We start from the raw sequence: 20,235 nt of genomic DNA on the forward strand, positions 1-20,235 counted from the left end.
TAAATATGAGGAGGAAAAAAAAAGTAGTCTATCAACATGGGTCCAAGCAGGAAACACTTCCAAAGGATGAGATGTAATCCTCGCCACTGGAACTATTCAGATTTAAGCCACACAAGTTGCATGGGAATATGCAGCAGAGAGAAAACCCACACTGCCTTGAGCTGAACATCATGAATGATATGTTTTTCTGCCTATTAAACCAAACACTGAGTAACAATGCAGGTGAATTATTTTTTTTAATTTTTAAAAATTATTTATAGCAATTAGAGCTCTAGAATTAACAAGAGGAAACGAGCTGGGGACCTTGGAGTGCTGGTACTTAACCTCACATAAACCTTTCTTTAACACTTCCACACTCACTGAATAACTAGCAAAACTTGTGCATCTACAGTTACTCTGTGTTTACCCTGTATCTTTTCTCAGAAAAGGTTTGACCACCTCTTTGTCAACAAAGAGGTTTCTTTGATGTTTCTTTTCTCAACTTTCTTTCCCCAGTAGTAGTTTTAACCCACTACTTGGCATATCAGGCACAACTGTTTACCCCCTTTTAGTTGTTAATCTTAGCATATGACCTTTGCTGTTACATTCTCCCTTACTTCTCTTATTCCCTCTATCCTATATAACCTTGCCCAATTTTTCGTAGTTATTCATGTGTTCTTTCCAGTGTCTCATTTTCATCCCTCACAGTGATCTTCAAGCAATATTGGTTTCTTTCTGCCATCTGTCTTGGATAGTCCTGATGGAAGGAATGTCTGTAATTTTTTTAGCACTAGAAAACTAAAATCCCACCTCAATTTCTTTTTCAATGCCTAGAAGAAATGTGTTTACTAACATAATCAAACTTGAGAACTGTCCTAGATGGTTAGTCATTCCTTTCTTTCAAAAGATGTTATTTTTTTCTTTTATGTTCATAATGTGTTTTATGTACTCAGAAATAAACTAGATCTAGAAAAACAAACAAACAAACAAAAAAATACAATCCTTTACTGTAAACAAAAACTTGTTCAGAGGAAGAACTTCTTCTTTTGGATGGCTAGTGCACCTTAAGTGCCTACAACTGAATTCATCAACTTTAAAACACATTTATGTGTAAGGAATTCTGATTTACTTTCCTTTATTTTCTCTCCAGTAACCGTAAAGGAACTTGGGAGTTGACACCCATAAAGTAGCCATCAGTAAATGCATTTGGTCAAAGCAGGAGGCAGATGATCAAAGGAACAAAACCGTATTGATAATGTGAAGTCAATGAAATTTTGTCTTACAGCAGCTAAAGTTATGGTATAATAACTCAATGATATGATATTTAAATAATAAGATATGACTGTTGACAAAAGGGTTGACCTCAGAACTGTCTAAATATTATTTGATTGGTGGGTTCTTATCTGGCCTTTTGTTCTTGATTATAATCGTGGAATCATGTGAGTTATTTTGGTTTGAAAAGACCCACAAAATCATCAAGTTCAATCATAACATTACTCTGCTAACTCCACTACTAAACTCTGTCCTTAAGCATCACATCTACACATCTCTCAGATACCTCCATGTTCTTCTCTTGCTTGGAATAAGCTCACTGAGTTATATTAAAAAATAAAAAAATAAAAAAAAAATGTAGCATTTAAGAAAGAAATTTCCTAGTATACGTAATGTTTTATAACTCTGCTTTCTTACCTCCTTCCTTAGAACACAGGGTAATTAGAGTATGAACTGTATCCATCAATTCAAGCTGCTGCTTCTGCAGGACACTGTTATTAGTTGTTGCCTTGTTTAATTGCTTCTCTAGTTCCTGGATTATGTAGCTTTGCCGAGTGACCAAACTCTGTAGATTCTCTTTTTCCTCTTTCAAAGTGTCCATCTCTTCTTTATGTCTTTCTTCCATTTCTAAAATTTTGTGCTCAAGTAAACTAAAATAAAATAAAACATCAGCAGATATTATTTCATGGTAACATTTTTCACAACACAGAAAGTAAAGCTACTTTATTTTCACTCTAGAATTCAATACATTAATTATTTATTCTGAAATTTCATAACTGTTAATTCAGCAAAACATTCTCCATCAAGTAGATAAATACGATTGATCTCTAGCATTCAATCTTGTAACTGTTTGCTTTAAGACGGTGCTTAAAAATAAAGATCATGGAAATACATGTCTAGTTATTATAACCATCTGAGTGTATAAACATACAGACTGTAACAATTTTTTATTATAGGGGTTCAAGCAGAAAATTCTTATGTAGGCAAAGGGAGAAGTGAAGGGCCTTGAAGAAAATGTCATTACTAGTATGGGTAGTTGAATTTGATGAGAAATAAAAAGAGTAAACTAAATCTTTGCGAAGGGTTTTATGACAGAATGGAAGTAGGTAAGTATTAGCAGCTATCAAAGGATGTGGAACTCACAATGAAAAAGCCATTTGATGTCCTCTGTGAAGCTGAGAATAGAATTATGTATCAGTTGATTGCTATCTGCTTCCACATTTCACAGCTAACACCTGTCAACAGTGAACAAGAAGTTTTTTCAAGCCCTTGTTTTGATTCTGTGGTGACGCACTGTGTTAGCATAACAGAGTTTCGATAGCTAGGGATAGATTCCTCAAGAGTCCAGGAGCTGTCCCAGCTAACTCCAAAAGGAACCTACCTCTGTCCAGAGCTGAGCCAGTGAGCAACACTGGTTGTGCCTCTGGGACAGTGGATTGAAAAAAAGCACAAAAGTAACTGAGAAGACTGAGAACATGTGGGAGAAACAGCAGTCCCCAGAGTCAGGGCAGAAAGACAGGACGTGCTCCAGACACAATGAAGAAGCTCCCAGAGCCCAGGAGAGGCTTGTGGTAGAGCATTTTGTTTCTCTGAAGCACCTGGGCATCACACAGAGCAGATCTCCACCTGCAGCCATGGAGAAGGCCACGGTGCAACAGTAAGAGTAGCCTGAAGAGCTGCAGCCTATGGAGGGCTCCTGCAGGAGCAGCCCGGGGCCAAAGCTGCAGACATGGAGAAAAGCCCCAAATGGGTCAGAAGGGCTGAGGAACCTGCCACTTGTAGGGACCTGTGCAGGAGCAGGGCAGTCCCAACAAATGAACCACGTGGTATGTTCCCATACTGCAGCATTTCTTGAAGAGCTGCAGCCTCTGGGAAGCCACTGTGGGATCAGTTCAGAAAGAAAGGCATCTTGTGAGGGACTCCACAGTGGAGCAGGAGAAGAGAGTGGTCATGTAGGAGGGGCAGATAACAGAGCATTATGCACTGACCACAGCTCACATTCCATTTCCCTACACTGCTCAAAGGGAGGAAGCAGAAGATGGTGATTGCAGTGGGAAGATTTTTTAGTTTGCTTTTACTTTCTCACCACTCTAGTCTGTTATTAATATAAAATGAAGAGAAAGCCTGTAGTATGTACCACGAGAATGTGTGGTAGTTGTCAGTTGCCCATCAATGGTAAAATACCACAACTGGGAGCTTAAGAGAAAGATTTTATTAATATCAGATAAATAAATAAATTTGTCTTCTCTGCTACTTTCTTCTGTTTGGTAATTCTACTGTAAATGCCAAAAGAGGTGTTTCTCATGCTCAAAACCAACTGGTTGTTACAAACTTCCCAACAAACTGCTTCCTGTCCAAGACAGTTCTAGATTTTATTTATTTGCACTCTTCCCCCACCTTTGTTTTTACTTCTGGGTAATAGATCAGTGGCAAAATGCCTGCATAATTTCAGGTCATTTAACCTAACTGAAGAATGTAATAAAATCCATATGGAGTTGTTTCTACTAGATATCACAGAGCCTTAATATAAGCTGTTACAAATGATAACAATGCAAGGATTAAATTCAGGTCCTGGATTTGCTGTACAAGCTGGAGTAATATAAAAGTTTTTTTTTCTTTTTTTTCCTCACTAAATAAAGAAAATCAAACAGCAAATCTCTTTCTGAAATGTATGAATGTGGGACTCGCAGAGATATTGAAGAAAATATACTTTGCAAGATCAACATATCTAGTTCTGCGAAAATCACAGGGATCTGATCGAGGAGGAAGAAATGAAAGGAGGGGGAGGGAAAACACTTTTTCAGCTTCATTCCCAAAAGCAAGGGTGAACATGATATTTCATTCTTAAAGCCTCATTAGTTGGTAACAAAAGCAGAACAAGAATTTCTGCACTGGAATTTGATAATAGAAAGTTCCAATATGAAAAATGCATGGATTTCAAAACCAAAGATGTTCAATTATTGTCACATCTTATCATACCCACAGATTTTTTTTTCATCATGTGAACTCTAATGTTAAATACAATACTCGGATTTTTGGAGGACGTCTGTGAAAGTCTTTGAGCTTTGTTATGCTCAGACTAACCAAGGAAGTTTGACGTGTTTGAAAATGTTATGATGACAAAGCTGTTTTAAGTCATAAATCACTATTTGATAAAATTACAAAATTTATATGCAAAATTTATTAGTTTTTCCCTATTTTCACAAAAATTATTAAAATGCTCCTTTTGACTCTAGATTTTAATTTTTCTGATAGACTGTGAGTTACACTAGTGTACTATAGATTGGATCACAAAGCAGTCCCTGGGCACAGTCTGTGTTTGAATAGGTGCTAGATATGGCTACCTCCCACTTTGACATCTTATTTAATATACTTTTATGACAAGGTTACCCACTTAATGAACAAAGAGAAGATAGTGGATGAGGGATTTCTATAGATTTGAACAAAGACTTTGATACTGTCTTTCACAGTATCCTTCTGGACAAAATGCCCAGCATGTAACTGGATACATACGTAGTATCATTGGTAAACAACTGACTGAATGGTAGGACTCAAAGCATTGTAGCAAGTGGGACAGCATGAGGCTGGTGGCATTGCTCCCCAGGGCTCAATTTTAGGGACATTTCTCTTGAAATTTTTTATCAGTGACCCAGACAAAGAAGCTAAGTGCACACTAAGTAAGTCTGTGTATGGCATTAAATTAAATGATTCCCTTGAGAGAGATCTTGGTAGAACATTAGACAATAACCAATCATATAAAATGTAATAAGAAATGTAATAGTGGATTATGCTTTTGGGATGGTGTAATCTGAGATATATGTTTAGACTGGGGGACAAGTGGCTGTACTGCTGCAGAGGGATTTGGAGGTTTTGACTGATGATAACCTCATTATAAGTCAACATTTCACCCTGCCAGCCAAAAGGGCCCAACTGAATTAAATGCATTAACTACTGTATAGCTAACCTGTCAAAAAAAAGTGATCGTCCCACTATATTTAGTGTTGGTTTAGCTTCATCTTAAATGCTGTGTGCTGCGCACACTGGGGCTCCACAGCATAAGGGACAAAACTATTATGTGTCTAGCTTTGGGCAAGAGCAATGGCAAAAGGTCTAGAGGGCATGACGTAGAAGTGCCTGAGGATACTTGGTTATTTGAGCTTAGAAGCGACTAGGGGTTGGTTTCATTACTTCTTCATGAAGGACAGGAGAAGGAGGTGCTGATTTCTTTTCTCTGGTGACAGACAGCAGAGCATTAGGTCTGAAAGCTGCATCAGGGAAAGTTCAGATTGTATATTAGAAAAAATCTCTATTGAGAAAGTGGATCAGGCTCTCCAGAGAAGCTGTCGCATTTGAGTCTGTTAAGAACTGTATAAATCATGCTTTTATGTATATGGTTAAATTTTTAGGTTGCCTTTTGTGGAGTCAGAGATGGATTTATGATTACCACAGGACCCTTCAAACTCAGGATATTCTATGATTCTTACAATCTGTGGAAAGCATTCAGACAATGTGAAAAAAAAAAAAAAAGCCATATCCATATTACAGTACAGTTAAACAGTAGGTAAAAATAAAAATAGTTCCATTTATCTTTGTCCACGTCTCAGTACATGGCATCTCCTTAACTCTTGTCCACGTCCAAATTTAAATGATTTCCATATCTTAATGATTTCATTTAAAAGATAGACTTTGACAGTCACAATATGCGTTATTTGTTTCCTACCATAGCCCTAAGAACGCAGCAAACCTATGGAGATGGCAGTCTTATTTGAAATAACAGTGGACTTGTCAAGCAAGAAGGAGGAAGCTGACAACGTTTAGAGCTTTCCATTTAGCATGTACAGAGACAGACAGCAAACAGATGTTTCACAGCTTTAGGAATAATATATCCTAATATTTATGAGTGGTGTTTTGAGAACATGTGGTGGAAAAAAGGGATTGTCAAGACACTTGGTTTCTTTACAGTTTTCTATGTAGATTAAAATTCTTGTTATTATAAATTGCAAAACTAAGCTATTTTAAGGAATGCATATGCATTTATGCAATGATCTTTCCATAGCCACAAGTATACCACAGATAAGAGTAAGTTCTCAGGATAGGACCACTCCCTATATTCCTAGGAGAAATCCATAACAACTGCATTTAATTTGGTTTTACTAAGAATCAATGAGAAACTTATTAAAATCTCTGATGAACAAAAGCAAAAATTTAAATAAACTCGAGACTTCTGCACTAGCATGTTCCACAAGGAAAAAAATTCTAAGCAGCATGAGAAAAGCTGCTCTTAGGGACTTTGACTCCAACAGGGACAGATTTCTTCGTATATCATTAAATTAATATATATTATAGCACATTTAAATAATGAAAAGTCCTAGAAACCTCATCAAGAAATCTTTAAACAGGTTGAAAGACATACATAATAAATTTAGGATTTTTAAAAGGTTGTCAGAGCACTGTAATATGGAAATAAGAAAGAAAGAATAAAAAAACTGTAATACTCAAATAGAATGAAGAAAGAACTTTGTTGAGTCCTTGATTAACAAGTTTTATCCATTTTTTGAGACACGTTATGAAAACAGAGTTGAAAATATTTCTACTAGCTTTCATTAATGACCGGTATTGACATAAAAACTCACAAAAATTAAAAAGAAGGGTGTTATACCGATTAATCTGTAAACACTGAATATAATTGTACAACACTCTTCGATGTGAAACGCCACTGATATGATGAAATGACTGCTTCCTTTCTACTTCAAGTTTACTGTACAATTTTCTTTTAGGTCTGAAAACATTACAGACCTAAACAGATGAAGCAGTCATGGAACCACAAAAAAGTAAGTCACTATTCACTAGAAACATCATATCTATATATACATGAACACACAGACATATGCATACATGTATGTATATTTTTTAAATTGTAGCTTTCAATCTGGGGGAAAATATTGAGCATATTGGGAACACAGTGAAGTTACAAAGAACAAAGAAATGTTATTATATGGGTAAGTATCAATATTATCCATTTGAAAATGGCTCCTTGGAGCGATTACCTTAAAGACATTTAAATAATAAACAAAACTCTTTGTTTTCCTCCAAAGTAACCATGTTTTTTTTATTGCACAACATACTGTGATTCATCAGGCTAGGAATCTATTTTCAACAAATGATATGCTAGCTTTGTCAGGATATAAACCAGTGATATGCCTCGATGCAAGTGTGCTGTGTTCAGGTAATTCAGAAAAAGCCCTGTGAGGATGCTGAACAAGGTAGAAGGCCAATACAGAAGTCAGAGAATGACTTTCAGTAAAAACTGCTGTCGGTTTGAAAGGTGATGAAGGAGAACATGTAGAAAGCAATCTTGTAGCTCTCTGGGGAGGAAGGAAGTCTGGTTTAGACAATCTGCCTTATAAGGTACATAGTTTATTCACTAATCCATTCCAGACCATCACAGTTTCAGAAAGCTTTTTTTTTTTTTTTTAAAAAAAAAAGTCTTTCTTTTCAGAGGCCTCAGTTTAAACATGTGGGAGTGGGATATAGACCAGATCTTAGAGATAGACATCTTCTGCATTAAAATAACCTTTAAAAAAGACTTATTAGAAAGATGTATAAAATCATTTACTTTGTTAAGCTATTCATTAAATAAAAAATAAAAACAAATAAATAAAGGAAAAAAAAATCACACCACAAAAAAATTCTTAACTGTATATATGTGTTTTTCTTCTATAAAGAGCGTATGGGAAGATAAACAGCTTTGCAGACGCTTTTATGTGACTTTTTTTTTTCCTGGATTTAAAGGTGCTAACTATCTGTACTTAAGTAGATGGGTTAATTGGTTCAAGCATTATAAAAAAGTATCCCCATAGTTCTTCAGGCCAGGTTATTTAGCCGCAGCCTATTTTTTATTTCAGTTATAAGACAATTCCACTGAAATCACAAAAATGAAGTGAATAAAATGAACCTGACTTTACTTTACCTTCTTGCATATGCACAGCTTGTAAAAAAAAAAAAAAGTCACACATACTGTGTTTCCTCATCTTTCACACAGTCAAATGGAAATTCACCTTTTTTAAGTACATCTTTCATAGGATGACAGTTCTTATATTGAATGCTATGGTAGTTTGATTTTCTGCAAATTCAAGTTGGAATTTATGTTTAAATTTAATACCTGCTGTTTACTATGGAGTGGTCCAGAAGCTATTATGATTTTCCTCTTCTATTTCAGAAGCAAACAGAAACTTATTTTCATATTTGCATATTGAAACAAATGTCACACAAGTTAGAAGCAGCTAGTACACTATGGAAAAAAAAAAAAAAAAGGAAAAGAAAAAGGCTCAAAAGAGCACTTAAGCAGGGAAATCTTTCAAGAATAAATTAAAATAGCATTTTAAAAGCCCTTGTGGGATTAAAAATGGCAATGCAAGAAACCACCATTTACATTACAGTGGATGGGAACCCACAAGACTAAATTATTTATGGCATGAGAGCATTGAATAGAAACAAGATACTGGGGCAAATGTGACTCTACTTATGCTATGGAATATCTTTCACTTCAGTGGGATGAAATAAAAAAGTTGGCCGCTCTTCCCAGCAGAGACAGGAAGTAAAGAGAGTAAGGCCAAGAAAAGAGTCTAGTCAAAAAACATGAAACAGTCCCCTGTTGATAAGCAGTATTTATTGTATTTAAGGATAATATACAAAGTACCGTAATATATCAACAATCACTTATTACTACTATAATACTTTGTATTTATTTCATCAAAAATACAGTTCTTTGGAAGTGATTAAGGTCTGTATTTTTATTTTACATGGAGGAAAATTTAGCGCAGAAATGATCTCCACCCAGTGCACCATTTTGATTGCATTTTGGATTGTAATAGTTCCTGCACTCATTCCCACTGTGGTGTACACCTACTTCAAAAGAAAGGCCCTTTGCAACAGTTTTCAGCCCATGTAGACAACAAAAACAAAAAGATTTCTCAGTTCACTGATTTCAAAATATAATATATAGTCAGTTTAACTGCAAACTACTACTGAACATCATCTGATGAGTAATCAAAAAACACTGTTTAAAGTTAAGCAAGCTAAAAGTCATTGCTATATTCATTAACTTATTATCTCCTGAAATCACCAAAATTCATCCCATAGTGAACACAACACACATATAAATGATTTCATGATCAAGAACTTACAAGTCTAAGATTATGCAGTTCTTCGTTATGAATAGATGATACATAAGATGATGATTCTTTTTTTAATGTAACAATAATGCTACCCTCTCACTAGCTTCATCAGTCCCAAGGACACAGGAGGAAGACATGAGAAGTGTTTGCCAAGTTCCTGCTTTATGATATGATGAAAACCCATGTATTTTGCCTTTTATACACAAACACCTATCAGAGAAATAATGGATCCTTAAATGTTTCTTTTTAACATACTACTCCACCTCTTTTTCCTAAATACCAAGCCAGACCATTTTGCCACGACATAGACTATTTCATCATAATGTCAGTCAAGTCAAAGGTCAACTTCAGTCAAACTCATTTGTTTACTGACATGAAGGCTTTACACCCTGACACATTGCTAAGACAAATAATTTCAGATTATTGGGTACACAAGACATCACATGAATGACTCAGTCTCTGGATCAGGATCAGTGAATAATTTTTTGTTGCAAAACAGATAGCAACAGATAAAAATACAAGTATTTACATACTTAAAAGCCAAAATTTGGGTTAATCTCAAATTGAAATCGGTCTGTAAAACATGTAAGCTTGCCTCCTGCACAACAGCAAGATAACACTTTCCACCAACTACAGGAATATCCCAAAAGCACAATTTAGATGAATTACTTAACTCCTGAGGAACTGGAGTACAAGATAATTCCATACTTAACCACTCCTACCTCCAAAGGAAATACATGGAGTTCAAGAGTTTTGAATGTAATCCAGTTTCTCCAGAAAACAAAACAAAACAAAACAAAACAAAACAAACATTTGGTGGAAATAATTAATTGAATCCCCTTCTTTATAACAACTGAATGCCAGTTTTCATAACTGGTAGCGCTTACAGCATACTATTTTTGGCTAAACATATTTCTTCGCAATGACATTTTCTACTTCTCTTTATTACCTGGATCCCTGTTGTTTGCCTTCTCCCTGTTGTTTCATGCTATTGATAATCTCTGTCCACTCTGCTTAAACCTAGCTGTTACAGAGACAGGAATATGAAACTTAGTTTACCAGACAGAGTTGTCCATGTCCCCCCCGTCCATGTCCGAGTCCATTTTGGGCTTGGGACTGCAGAATAGAAGGCTGACAGGGCTCCTCTGATTAGAGGACAGGGCAGCCCCTTGTCAGACATGGCCAGTCCCCATGGCGGCGAGGACAAAGATAAAAATGTGAAGCAAACAACCCTGTGAAAGCGTGGCTTGTGAAGATCAGGGGAGGAGGTGCACGGGCACTGGAACAGAACTTTCTAGACAGCCTGCGGAGAGATCCATGCTGAAGATGGCTGTCTCTCTGCAGCTCATGGTGTACCCCAACAGCCAAACAATCCTGTCCTGAAGTATTTCTGCCCATGGAAAGGAACCCAGCAGGAGCCAGGAGAAATGGTAAGAAGAAAAGAATAGCAGAGACAAACTGTGATGTCCTGACCCGAGCACCTACTGACCATCGTGCTGTGCTGCTCAGGGTAGAGGAGTTGGAAATGAAGGAGAGAAACTGATCCTGGGAACAAAGGGGAGAAATGGAGGAAAAGTGGTTTTGTTTTTATCTTTTTTTTTTTTTTTTTTTCCTTAACATTCAAACCAACATTAACTGGAAATAAATTAATTCTTCCCCAAGTCAAGTCTGTTTGCCCATACAATAATCGGTCTCCCTATCTATTTGAACCTACAAAGTTTTTTATCTTATTTATTCTCCCAGTTCAGTTGAGAAGAGAGAGTAAGAGTGCAACTGAATGGACATCTGGTGGCCAATGAAGGTCATCCCAGCATCCCTGCTCTGAGATCCTGGACTGCTAAGTGCCACAGTTTTAGATATTCACAAAAAGCCACCAAACTCAAGCTTTAGACATGTTCAGCCATCAGTTCCCTCTTGAATTGCTGTGTAGCTGACTTGTGCTGTCAGTGCCTCAGTTGCTGTGTACTTCAGTGGAGGAGCTGAAGAGAGTCCAGGTTAGTGTATGAAGTCAACATTGCAAATGCTGAATTTAGGGCATTTGCAGAATTCAAGAAGATAACTGTAGTACAGAAAGGAACAACACTGGAATTTCTTTTCAACATTAGATTTACTGCTTCATAAGCTATGTGCTGCTGAACTGTTGTTTTTTTCACTCTTGAATTTCAGCATAAAACCCAAATTTTGTAATTAACTTTTTTTTTTTTAATAAAAAAAAGCATGGCTCCAAGATGCAAGATAGAATGAAATGTTATAATTACTGCAAAGAGAAAGATTCTTCTACATGTTAGATCATCATAACCATTTATTTTAGTTGAACTACTGAAGATTTTCTATTTTTAATGCATGTAAAAATAGCTGATGATCTCATAATTTATGTGTCTGCTTGAAAATACTCATCCAAATTATCCTTATGTCTTTCAGTTGTGGTTATATGACTGAGTTTTCACGAAACAAATTGAGATATGGACTTACTTTACACAGTGCAAATGAAAAGTAGTAGAAATCAACTGTATTATACAGGAGCTAGCACAGTGTAACTTCACACTAGCTTTTTCAACCATTGCATAAATATTACTTATGGTTTCAACTTAATGTATTTATTTCATCAGTTACTTATAATACCGTATGGACAAACCAGGTTATGATCAACAGAGAAAAAGTTTAAGACATCAGTGAATGTTTCTTACCTGTTTTTCTCATGAATTTTCAGGATTTCATTTGTCTGTTGTAGCAGCTGTTTTTCTAGCTTGTAGGTTGACAGTGAATTTTCCAGTAGCTGAATTTCAAGTCTGGATGTTTGATTTAGCACCTTAAAGATAAATTAAAAACATTAACGTTTATAATACCCCAATTGTGTTGCTATAGCAATGTAAACATATTGAAATCTTTCTCTTCTGATTTGATGATTTATTAGAAATAACTGTCATTTCTAAATCCTTTTATTTAAACTCAGCTAGAGCAAATGAACTCAATCAGTCTGCACTGATATGTAACAGCTGACACTCTGGAACCCTGCATGCTGTAGAATAAATAGTACTGGTCTTGGAGAAGAAGGAAAGGTGACTGCCAATAAGTTTTACTTCAGTGGAAAGAGCAAAAGATATGCTTCAAATATGCATTCTTATAAAGCAAGCTTAAACTAGAAGAGTACATATGTACTTGAATTTAAGCCCAAAGTATTGCATCTGCTGTTTTGTAAATGGAATTCCAACTCTAGTTTTCCCCCAAGATCTCTCCTTTGTAGTGTTTGCAGAAATCTGGTGTCTGCTTATGTTATCACCATTTGCCCTGTTACATTCCTTTTTTTTTTAAAGCTGAAGGCTGTAATCTTAATGCTTTATGCAATTATCTTTCACCTTAGCATGGTCTGTATCAACAAAACAAATTTTACTAGGTACGTCAGACTGAAAGAAGATGTTCATTCAGATGAAAGAGAATAAATGCTGAATAATAGTTCAGAAGTGAAAATAAAATCAAGAATGAAAATAATAAAATTATTTATGATGGTTGATTTTGCTGATATACTGTTTTTCATTGCATAGATTCTAGAGAAGCAAGTATCAATATTTTTGTAGGTAAGTGTGCGTGCAACAGCTGTGAGGTATAATCACTTCTGGAACTGAACATGACTCCTCTCTAAAGGAACCTATCAGACCTATCTTGGAAGGCCAAGTTTCAGTTTCGTCATGGGATTAAATAGTAACATCTTTTCATGTATGCCTAACAGGAATTTATGTTATCGTAAATGAAAAAAAATGGCTCTCAACCTTAATATATGCAGTGCTTTCTTTTTGTTTGAAGTTCTTGATACTCACATAAGGACTTGAATTGGCCTTTTAATAGGGAACAGTGGTTGAAAAAAATTGTAATTGATCTCTATACAGATATTTTGATGTTTGAGATGTATATATTTGTAAATTCTAGGAGGCATCACCACAGTTTTAGAAGGACCCAGTCGGAATCGATGTATTACAAAGGTTAGCAAGGATCAAGGAGACAGGAAGTTACCAATAGATTTGCAAAGAGGATATATCTGTGGAGTAGCCTACTTAGTTCTCACTATCCTACTATTATTAATTGGCATTACAGTACTCTTCCTCAAGTTGAGTATTTTTGCCTATGATGATAAGCAGCGAGCAATTTTCTGTCCTTATCTTCACCGAAGAAGTTTTCATCTTACTTTCTCCATTGTCCTGCTGAGGCAGTAGATTGAGGGAGTGCCTTGTGGCAGATCTGGCAACCAGCCATGGGCACTCCATCACAGTCTGTCTGTCTCATCATTGCCAACAGCAGCCTCAGCTCTGTAGCCTTCTGCACCATGCTTTTCTGATTGCTAGTGGAGCCAGAGTCTACCATTTCCCATGTTTCTGTGAGAGCCAAAGTAGGAAATGTGCCACTGGGCTGGAAGTCAGATCAAGGACTGCTGCAAGGTAGATACCAATTCGTATCCTGAGCATCCTTTAAATTCTTCAGCTATAGGTACAGAATAAGAAGCACTGGTGGTGCTTCTACCTTGAACTGATTTGTCAATGGAAATGAGATAGGGGCAATGTATATATATATTCTCCCTTATGTAGTCGGATGAGGTAACAACAAATGAGTTCTCAACACCTACACCTAAGGAGGTCTTTTATACCCCCCTGCTACACCTCTCTCTGCTGAGCAAGTGATATCACAGTTTATAGAAGGTATTCACAGCTTCTATTTCTGTTTAGATATTCCGTTGAATTTAGCTATATTTGTTGTATTGATTTATAAATTCTATTGAAATACCATTCCCAACATTTTCATAAGTTACTGTGGTATCTTTTCAAATACCACAGTATCTACTAATAGAGATATTAGTATCTACTAATAGAGATGTAGAAAAAAGGTGCCTGTGTAAGGCAGTGCAGCAACAGCTTGTACCTATCATTCCTAGCCAGTTGTTTAGAGCATCTGTCTTTCATAATTGCTGCAGCTTCTCAGTATATTGTAATGCAGTTACATAATAACATGGCAATGATATTTTAGATGTCAATAAGAACATTGTGATTTCTCAAGAAGTGCATATGCTACTAGAACAAACCAAATAAATGCAACACATAAACTCCTGTGTAACATACCACATGCTAGGAAGATCAAAAATAAATAAGCATCATAAACCGATAGAACTCAGAAGTCAAAAATTTGTATGTTGCAATAAGCCCAATAGGAAATTGTACTCTGTGTTATAGCAGTGATATAAGTGTCACTTGAATCAAATGTGTTATTTTAGTTCTAGGAATCATATAAAGACGGCTTTTCAAATTCATGTGATATGCAATTTTGCAATACACAGTGTTTTATAAAGAAGCTGATGCTGGCCCCTCTATCACCACACTGTAAAAGCTGCCGATGTATAATACCTTTCAACTAGAAACATCTTTCAAAAAGTAACCTTATAAAAAGAATGAAGCCAAGTAATAATGAAGATCAAAGGCTCTGATTTAGCCTGAAACTCATTATCTCGCTTGACATTTGTATCATTCACAGTTGGTAACTGAGCTATTAATTTGAAGTCAAGTACTGATTTAGTTTCATTCCAGCCTGCTTTATACACCTAGAGCTACATATACCAACAAAATGAAACCTGAAGAGAGTCACATAAAAAATCACTGCTTTTCATACCAACGTGTAAGTTTCTTGGAAACATTTGTTGAAATGTTTTGCATGATGTGTTAGAAAAGATGGGAAAAATTCTCAGCAATTAAAAGCTTTTAGAAAACTGCTCTGGGAACATACCTGTGTTTCAACATCCGTGAGTTTTCTTGTCTGTTCTGCTGTCTGGCTGAGGAGGCTGGTCCCTATCTCAAGCATGGTGGCGGTGTGGTTCTGCACAGCATTCTGCTGCAGCTGCACCATCTCCGACTTCATGTTTTCCACAATGTAGCTCTCAAGCTGTAAAAGAGAAAAGGTTGTAGTTGTGGTGTTTTTGCCTGCTTAGGCCTTCGGGTGACATAAATATGCATATCTACCATTCTTGCCAAAAGGGGAAATTTCAAAGTTTTCAAGGGCATTCAGCTGACCAACTGGAGCAGGGACCAAACATTCTGGTAGCCCCTTCCAGTCTCTGATTCCCATGTTTTCCAAAGTACCACAGCCTGCTGGCATGAAGTCCTGTTTGTCTCTATCTGTGTCGAAGTTGCAACAAATATTTCTGGTAAAGTTCTCATGGCAGTTCCAAACTGACCACCAAAAGATGAAAGCTCACCACAGGGAAAATGCAGGTGCAATTTGAATATTATAGCATATGAGTCCTTTCTGGAAATGATCCTACCTTTCCTGGATTGTTACTATCTCACAGTCATTCAACAACATGAAATTTTACTGAGTCAGATTCTCCTCAAAGAGATCCACAAACTTAGCAGTGGAAGCCCCAGAATTTGTGAAGACACTCTCTCTCATGGTAATAAGAGAAGGAAGCTGTTGATAAAAAAATCTTGGAAGCTGTTTTGCTCCTTTGCCTCAGAATAATTTGGTATTCTTTTACGTTTAGTTAAAAAGAATGTGAATTAGGACTCTCAAAATAAAATGGTGACACTTCTTGGTTTTGTTTTAGTTAACGTAGGCAGGGTCATTCCCTTCTATCCACCTAAATCCCTGCCCTGCCACAGAAGAATGTGAAGCAGAATAGCCTACAACATGAAGAGATTGTTACATGCATAGCCATTGTTTCACATACTCCACAAAGTATTAACACGTAGAAAAGTGTTTTGGGGCACTGGCTGCAATACATTCCACTGAAATAAGCTGGATTCTAACTAATTTATACCCAGTGAAGATTTGGTTCCTGGTTTCATTTTGTGGCTCATCATGTGTTTTACAGCAAGCTGATTCCAGACTTAAGCACTCTTTGCCTAATAATTTTAACCACATTGGACCTCCTTCTGGAACAGCAAGGATATTTCTTTGTGAAAGGTAAGCTGCACAACTAAATAGTGAGAGCCAGATGGAGCTGATTTAAAGGCTGAAGAAAGGAACAGGAGTCAGGCATAAACTGCATGATTAATAGGATGGGTTGCTTTCATCTTATCTATTAGCATTCCTGTGCTGATGGGTAACTACTGTAAATGTTCTAATGAGCCACATCAGCTGAACTTACTAAAAATTTGTTACAAATTTGATCACTTACATTTGCCTCTTGCTAGTTTTAAAAATATTTTTACAGAAAAGAACATTGTCACAGTGTAAGGTGTTTTCTGAATGAGACAGCTGAGGGTTTTGTTGCTGTTGCTGTTGCTTTTTTTTATTTGTTTGTTTGCTTAAACTTCAGTTTGGAAAAACAATTAATGCATATGATGGTCAAAAGTGGACATCCTTTAGTTTCAGACCACAAAAAATTCTGCTTGAATTATCAGGTGACCACTCTGGTCTGGAAACCTGCAGAATGTTTTAAGTGGTGGGGATTTTTTTAATATAATATTTAAATGAGAGCTAACAGCTAAAGAAAACTCCATGCATTGCAAAAGATGCCTGAAGTGAATATCTCAATTTTCCACTGTCAAAGGAAGCTCACTGCTCAGTTTTAGTTAGTAAACTAAAACTGAGATGTTGCAGATATTAAGCTAGGTCAAGGGAGTTTTACAAATCTATCATATTTCTACACCATGCTTTTATGTTCAGTAATATTTTGCCTTTATTTCTTTCACATCAGATGGTGTATTTTTAGCCATCCTTTGTTTCTTGGTGGTTTTATAGCTATTGAATTTATTTACAGGTCATCCTTTGGTTGCCAATAATCCCTGTGAAAGAGCCCCAGAAAAAAGAACGGTAGTTGTTCTCCATATTATACTTCAAATACTGGAATGCATGAACAGGAAACCCAAATTTCTCCCCCAGCATTAAATTCCTGATGAAACACAGGCCCCTCAAGTCTTGGTACAGCCCAGGATTCGGTACCAACACACCACAAATTTCCATGCATCTGATGTCTTCTTTTTTCATAGAATCATAGAATCATAGAATCACAGAATCACAAGGTTGGAAACAACCTGTAAGATCATCCAGTCCAACCATCTCCTCATCACCATTGCCACCACAAGCACTAAACCACATCATGCAGCACGTCATCTAGATGCCTCTTGAACACTGCCAGGGACGGCGATTCCACCACCTCCCTGGGCAGCCATTCCAGTGCCTGACCACTCTCTGAGAGAAAAAGTTCTTCCTTATGTCCACCCTAAACCTCCTCTGATACAACTTGCGGCCATTGCCCCATGTCCTGCTCGTTGCCTGGGAGAAGAGGCCAAATCCCTCTTCACCACAACCTCCCTTTAGGAGGTTGTAAAGTGTAATGAGTGCATTTCCAGATGCACTTATAGCATGTATGCATCATGAATGTGCAGTGCATTATTTGTTCAGCTTTCTGAAACTGCCTCACTCACTGCGTAAGCTATGTTATGCATATGTGCTATGGATCTTTGAAATCCATTCAAGAGCATAGTGGCTAACTCATTGCACAAAAAAAGAAAAAATCAGAAATTAGAAATTTTCACGCACCAGTAAAAAGAAATGCGGATAAGGATGTAGACTTAAAAAGACAAAAGCACTTCTATATTTCTAACAAGATGCTCTGCTTGCTGTTTTACTAATGTCACAGAAAGGAATGCATTTGAAATGTACTGTATCTGTGTGGGCCTACAGCAATTTTCACCTAGCAGGAACAAAGGCATAGACTGAGTCATACTGGATACTTCTAGTTCTTCTAGACTACTTCTAGTTATTGTAGTCTGGCACATTCTCCATGGTATCCAGTCTTAGGCAATTGCTCCTGGTTACTTACCCCTAAAGCACACTGTGGTTGAATCAGGCACTGTCCCATTATAACAACAAAACTGACTGTCCTGTTTCTGAATTAATCAGTAAATGCTTTTGTAAATATTTGGTATTCATTAGACTGCCACAATAGCTTCTGTGAGCACATCTTAGGAGTACCAGGAGCTGTTTGCCCAAGCAAAGGAGAGTAGAAGAGTGGGTTCTGTTGTATTAATCTTATTTCCTTCATTCACATCTTTTAGTTTGCTCAGGAGATTTACTGGTTATACTGACCCTGCTGAAATTCACATTGACTCCAAGATTTCAAAATTTCAACTATTATTTTTATTGCAGGAAACCAATATTTACTGGGTTCATTACTGACACGTGCTGAGTTTTTTTTTTTTTTTTTTTTTTTTTAAGCCTTGCATTTTTGAAGGTTCTGTTTTGAATTTATTAAGCCTTAGACTAAGATTTCTTTCTGATTTGGTAACAGGGATAACATCTATTTAACAGGTGATAGATAAAAGGATACTTGTGTGGTGGGCTCACTAAAAATAAGTGGCACACAGAAACTCATTCACAAGAGTAATCCTGAGAACACTTAAGACACCTTCTTGAGTCTTTGATAATCTGTTCATGCCATAAATTATTTAATTTCAATTTGTCAAGAGATTCTTCATTAAAAAGTCAATATGTTTTTACAGGTGTGTGTACATTGTATGTTTGGATTTTCAAATCCTTATGCTACTAGTTATTCTTATTTCAGTTACTTTTTGTTGAAATAATGAAACAAAATTCTTTTCTGCATTCTTTACCCCCCATTCCACCCTTCCCACTACATGGCTTTCTACTGCTCATTGATGTCCCTGTTGTTAACTCAGATGCATCTGCTTTTGGTAAGACTCATTATGCTGTACAGGAGTTTTCAGAAATGCAGAATTACAAGTGGGATGCATAATAACCTTGTAACATTCTCAGATATAAAACTGTCAGAAGGTTCACTATTATTGTTTAATAAACATTCCAGAGGATTATGCTTTAAAAGTATCTAGCTTTTTCTGGACAATGTTTATTGAATAATCTTCATAGAAACCACCCAAACACTAACAGAACTATTAAAGTGGAAACTGCAACTTAGGGCCTAAGTAAATGATAATGGTTTGTGGCAGATGGCTTATAAATAAAATAAGAGGTTTTTCTTTTACTTTGATCAAGTACTGTTGGTCTCAAGTAATTATATGGTAAGGACTGCTATGATATCCAGATGATGTTAGGCTTTTATATGCTGCCTTTGCACGAGAATGCAAGTTAAATAGCAATATGCTGCTTTCCCTCTCCTACCATCAACCGTATATTGCACGGCATTTGTAATGGTAGAAAGAAAATACACCAGTGATTATAAGAGCTGTTCTGTTTTGTCTTGCCTTGCTTTGCATACAAGAAAATGTACAGTAAAAATGTATTACAGCAACCAATTAATGCACTTTTCTCAATTTTTCTGTCAGAGTGGGGGATCACACCTTCCACACTTTAGGGAGTCATCTGAAAGTAATATTTGTAGCAACACAGTACGTTTTATTTTTCAAATACTTAAAACACCTCAGTGGGAAATTCAAATATATAAAAATTCTGTGAATTTTGCAAAATTGAAGTAGTTAGGAAGGAGCTTATCTCTAAGAAAAGTCAAATGGATAGGATAGGATAGGATAGGATAGGATAGGATAGGATAGGATAGGGCAGAATAGAATGGAACAGAACTGAATGACAGAATGGAACAGAATAAGTCTGTTGGAAGGGACCTTCAGAGACCATCCAGCCCAACTAGTTGATCACTTCACAGGTAAACAAAAGTTAAGCATATTGTTGAGGTCATTATCCAAATGCTTCTTGAATGCTGACAGGCATGGGGTATCAAGCTCTTCACTAGGAAGTTTGTTCCAGTGTGTGACCATTCTCGTGGTAAATAAATCTTTCCTAATGCCCAGTCTGAACCTCTTCTGGTATAGTTTAGTGCCACTGCTGTGCATCT

General features: G+C 36.5%; 1 protein-coding gene across 1 annotated transcript in view; it reads right to left on the bottom strand.

Moving 5' to 3' along the window:
* The window catches only part of ANGPT1 (angiopoietin 1), a 167,060-nt gene that overhangs the window by 72,268 nt on the left and 74,557 nt on the right, over nt 1–20,235 (bottom strand). The window contains exons 2-4 of the mRNA XM_042870214.1: nt 15,192–15,347; nt 12,116–12,237; nt 1,669–1,901 (exon numbers count right to left, since the gene is read on the bottom strand). Coding sequence (XP_042726148.1) covers nt 1,669–1,901; nt 12,116–12,237; nt 15,192–15,347 — 511 coding nt within the window. The remainder of the gene's footprint in view (nt 1–1,668; nt 1,902–12,115; nt 12,238–15,191; nt 15,348–20,235) is intronic.

This window comes from Lagopus leucura, unplaced genomic scaffold (genome assembly GCF_019238085.1).
Source record: "Lagopus leucura isolate 7727_CA_CO unplaced genomic scaffold, USGS_WTPT01 Super-Scaffold_100002, whole genome shotgun sequence".
In the NCBI taxonomy this organism is placed as follows: Eukaryota; Metazoa; Chordata; class Aves; order Galliformes; family Phasianidae; genus Lagopus; species Lagopus leucura.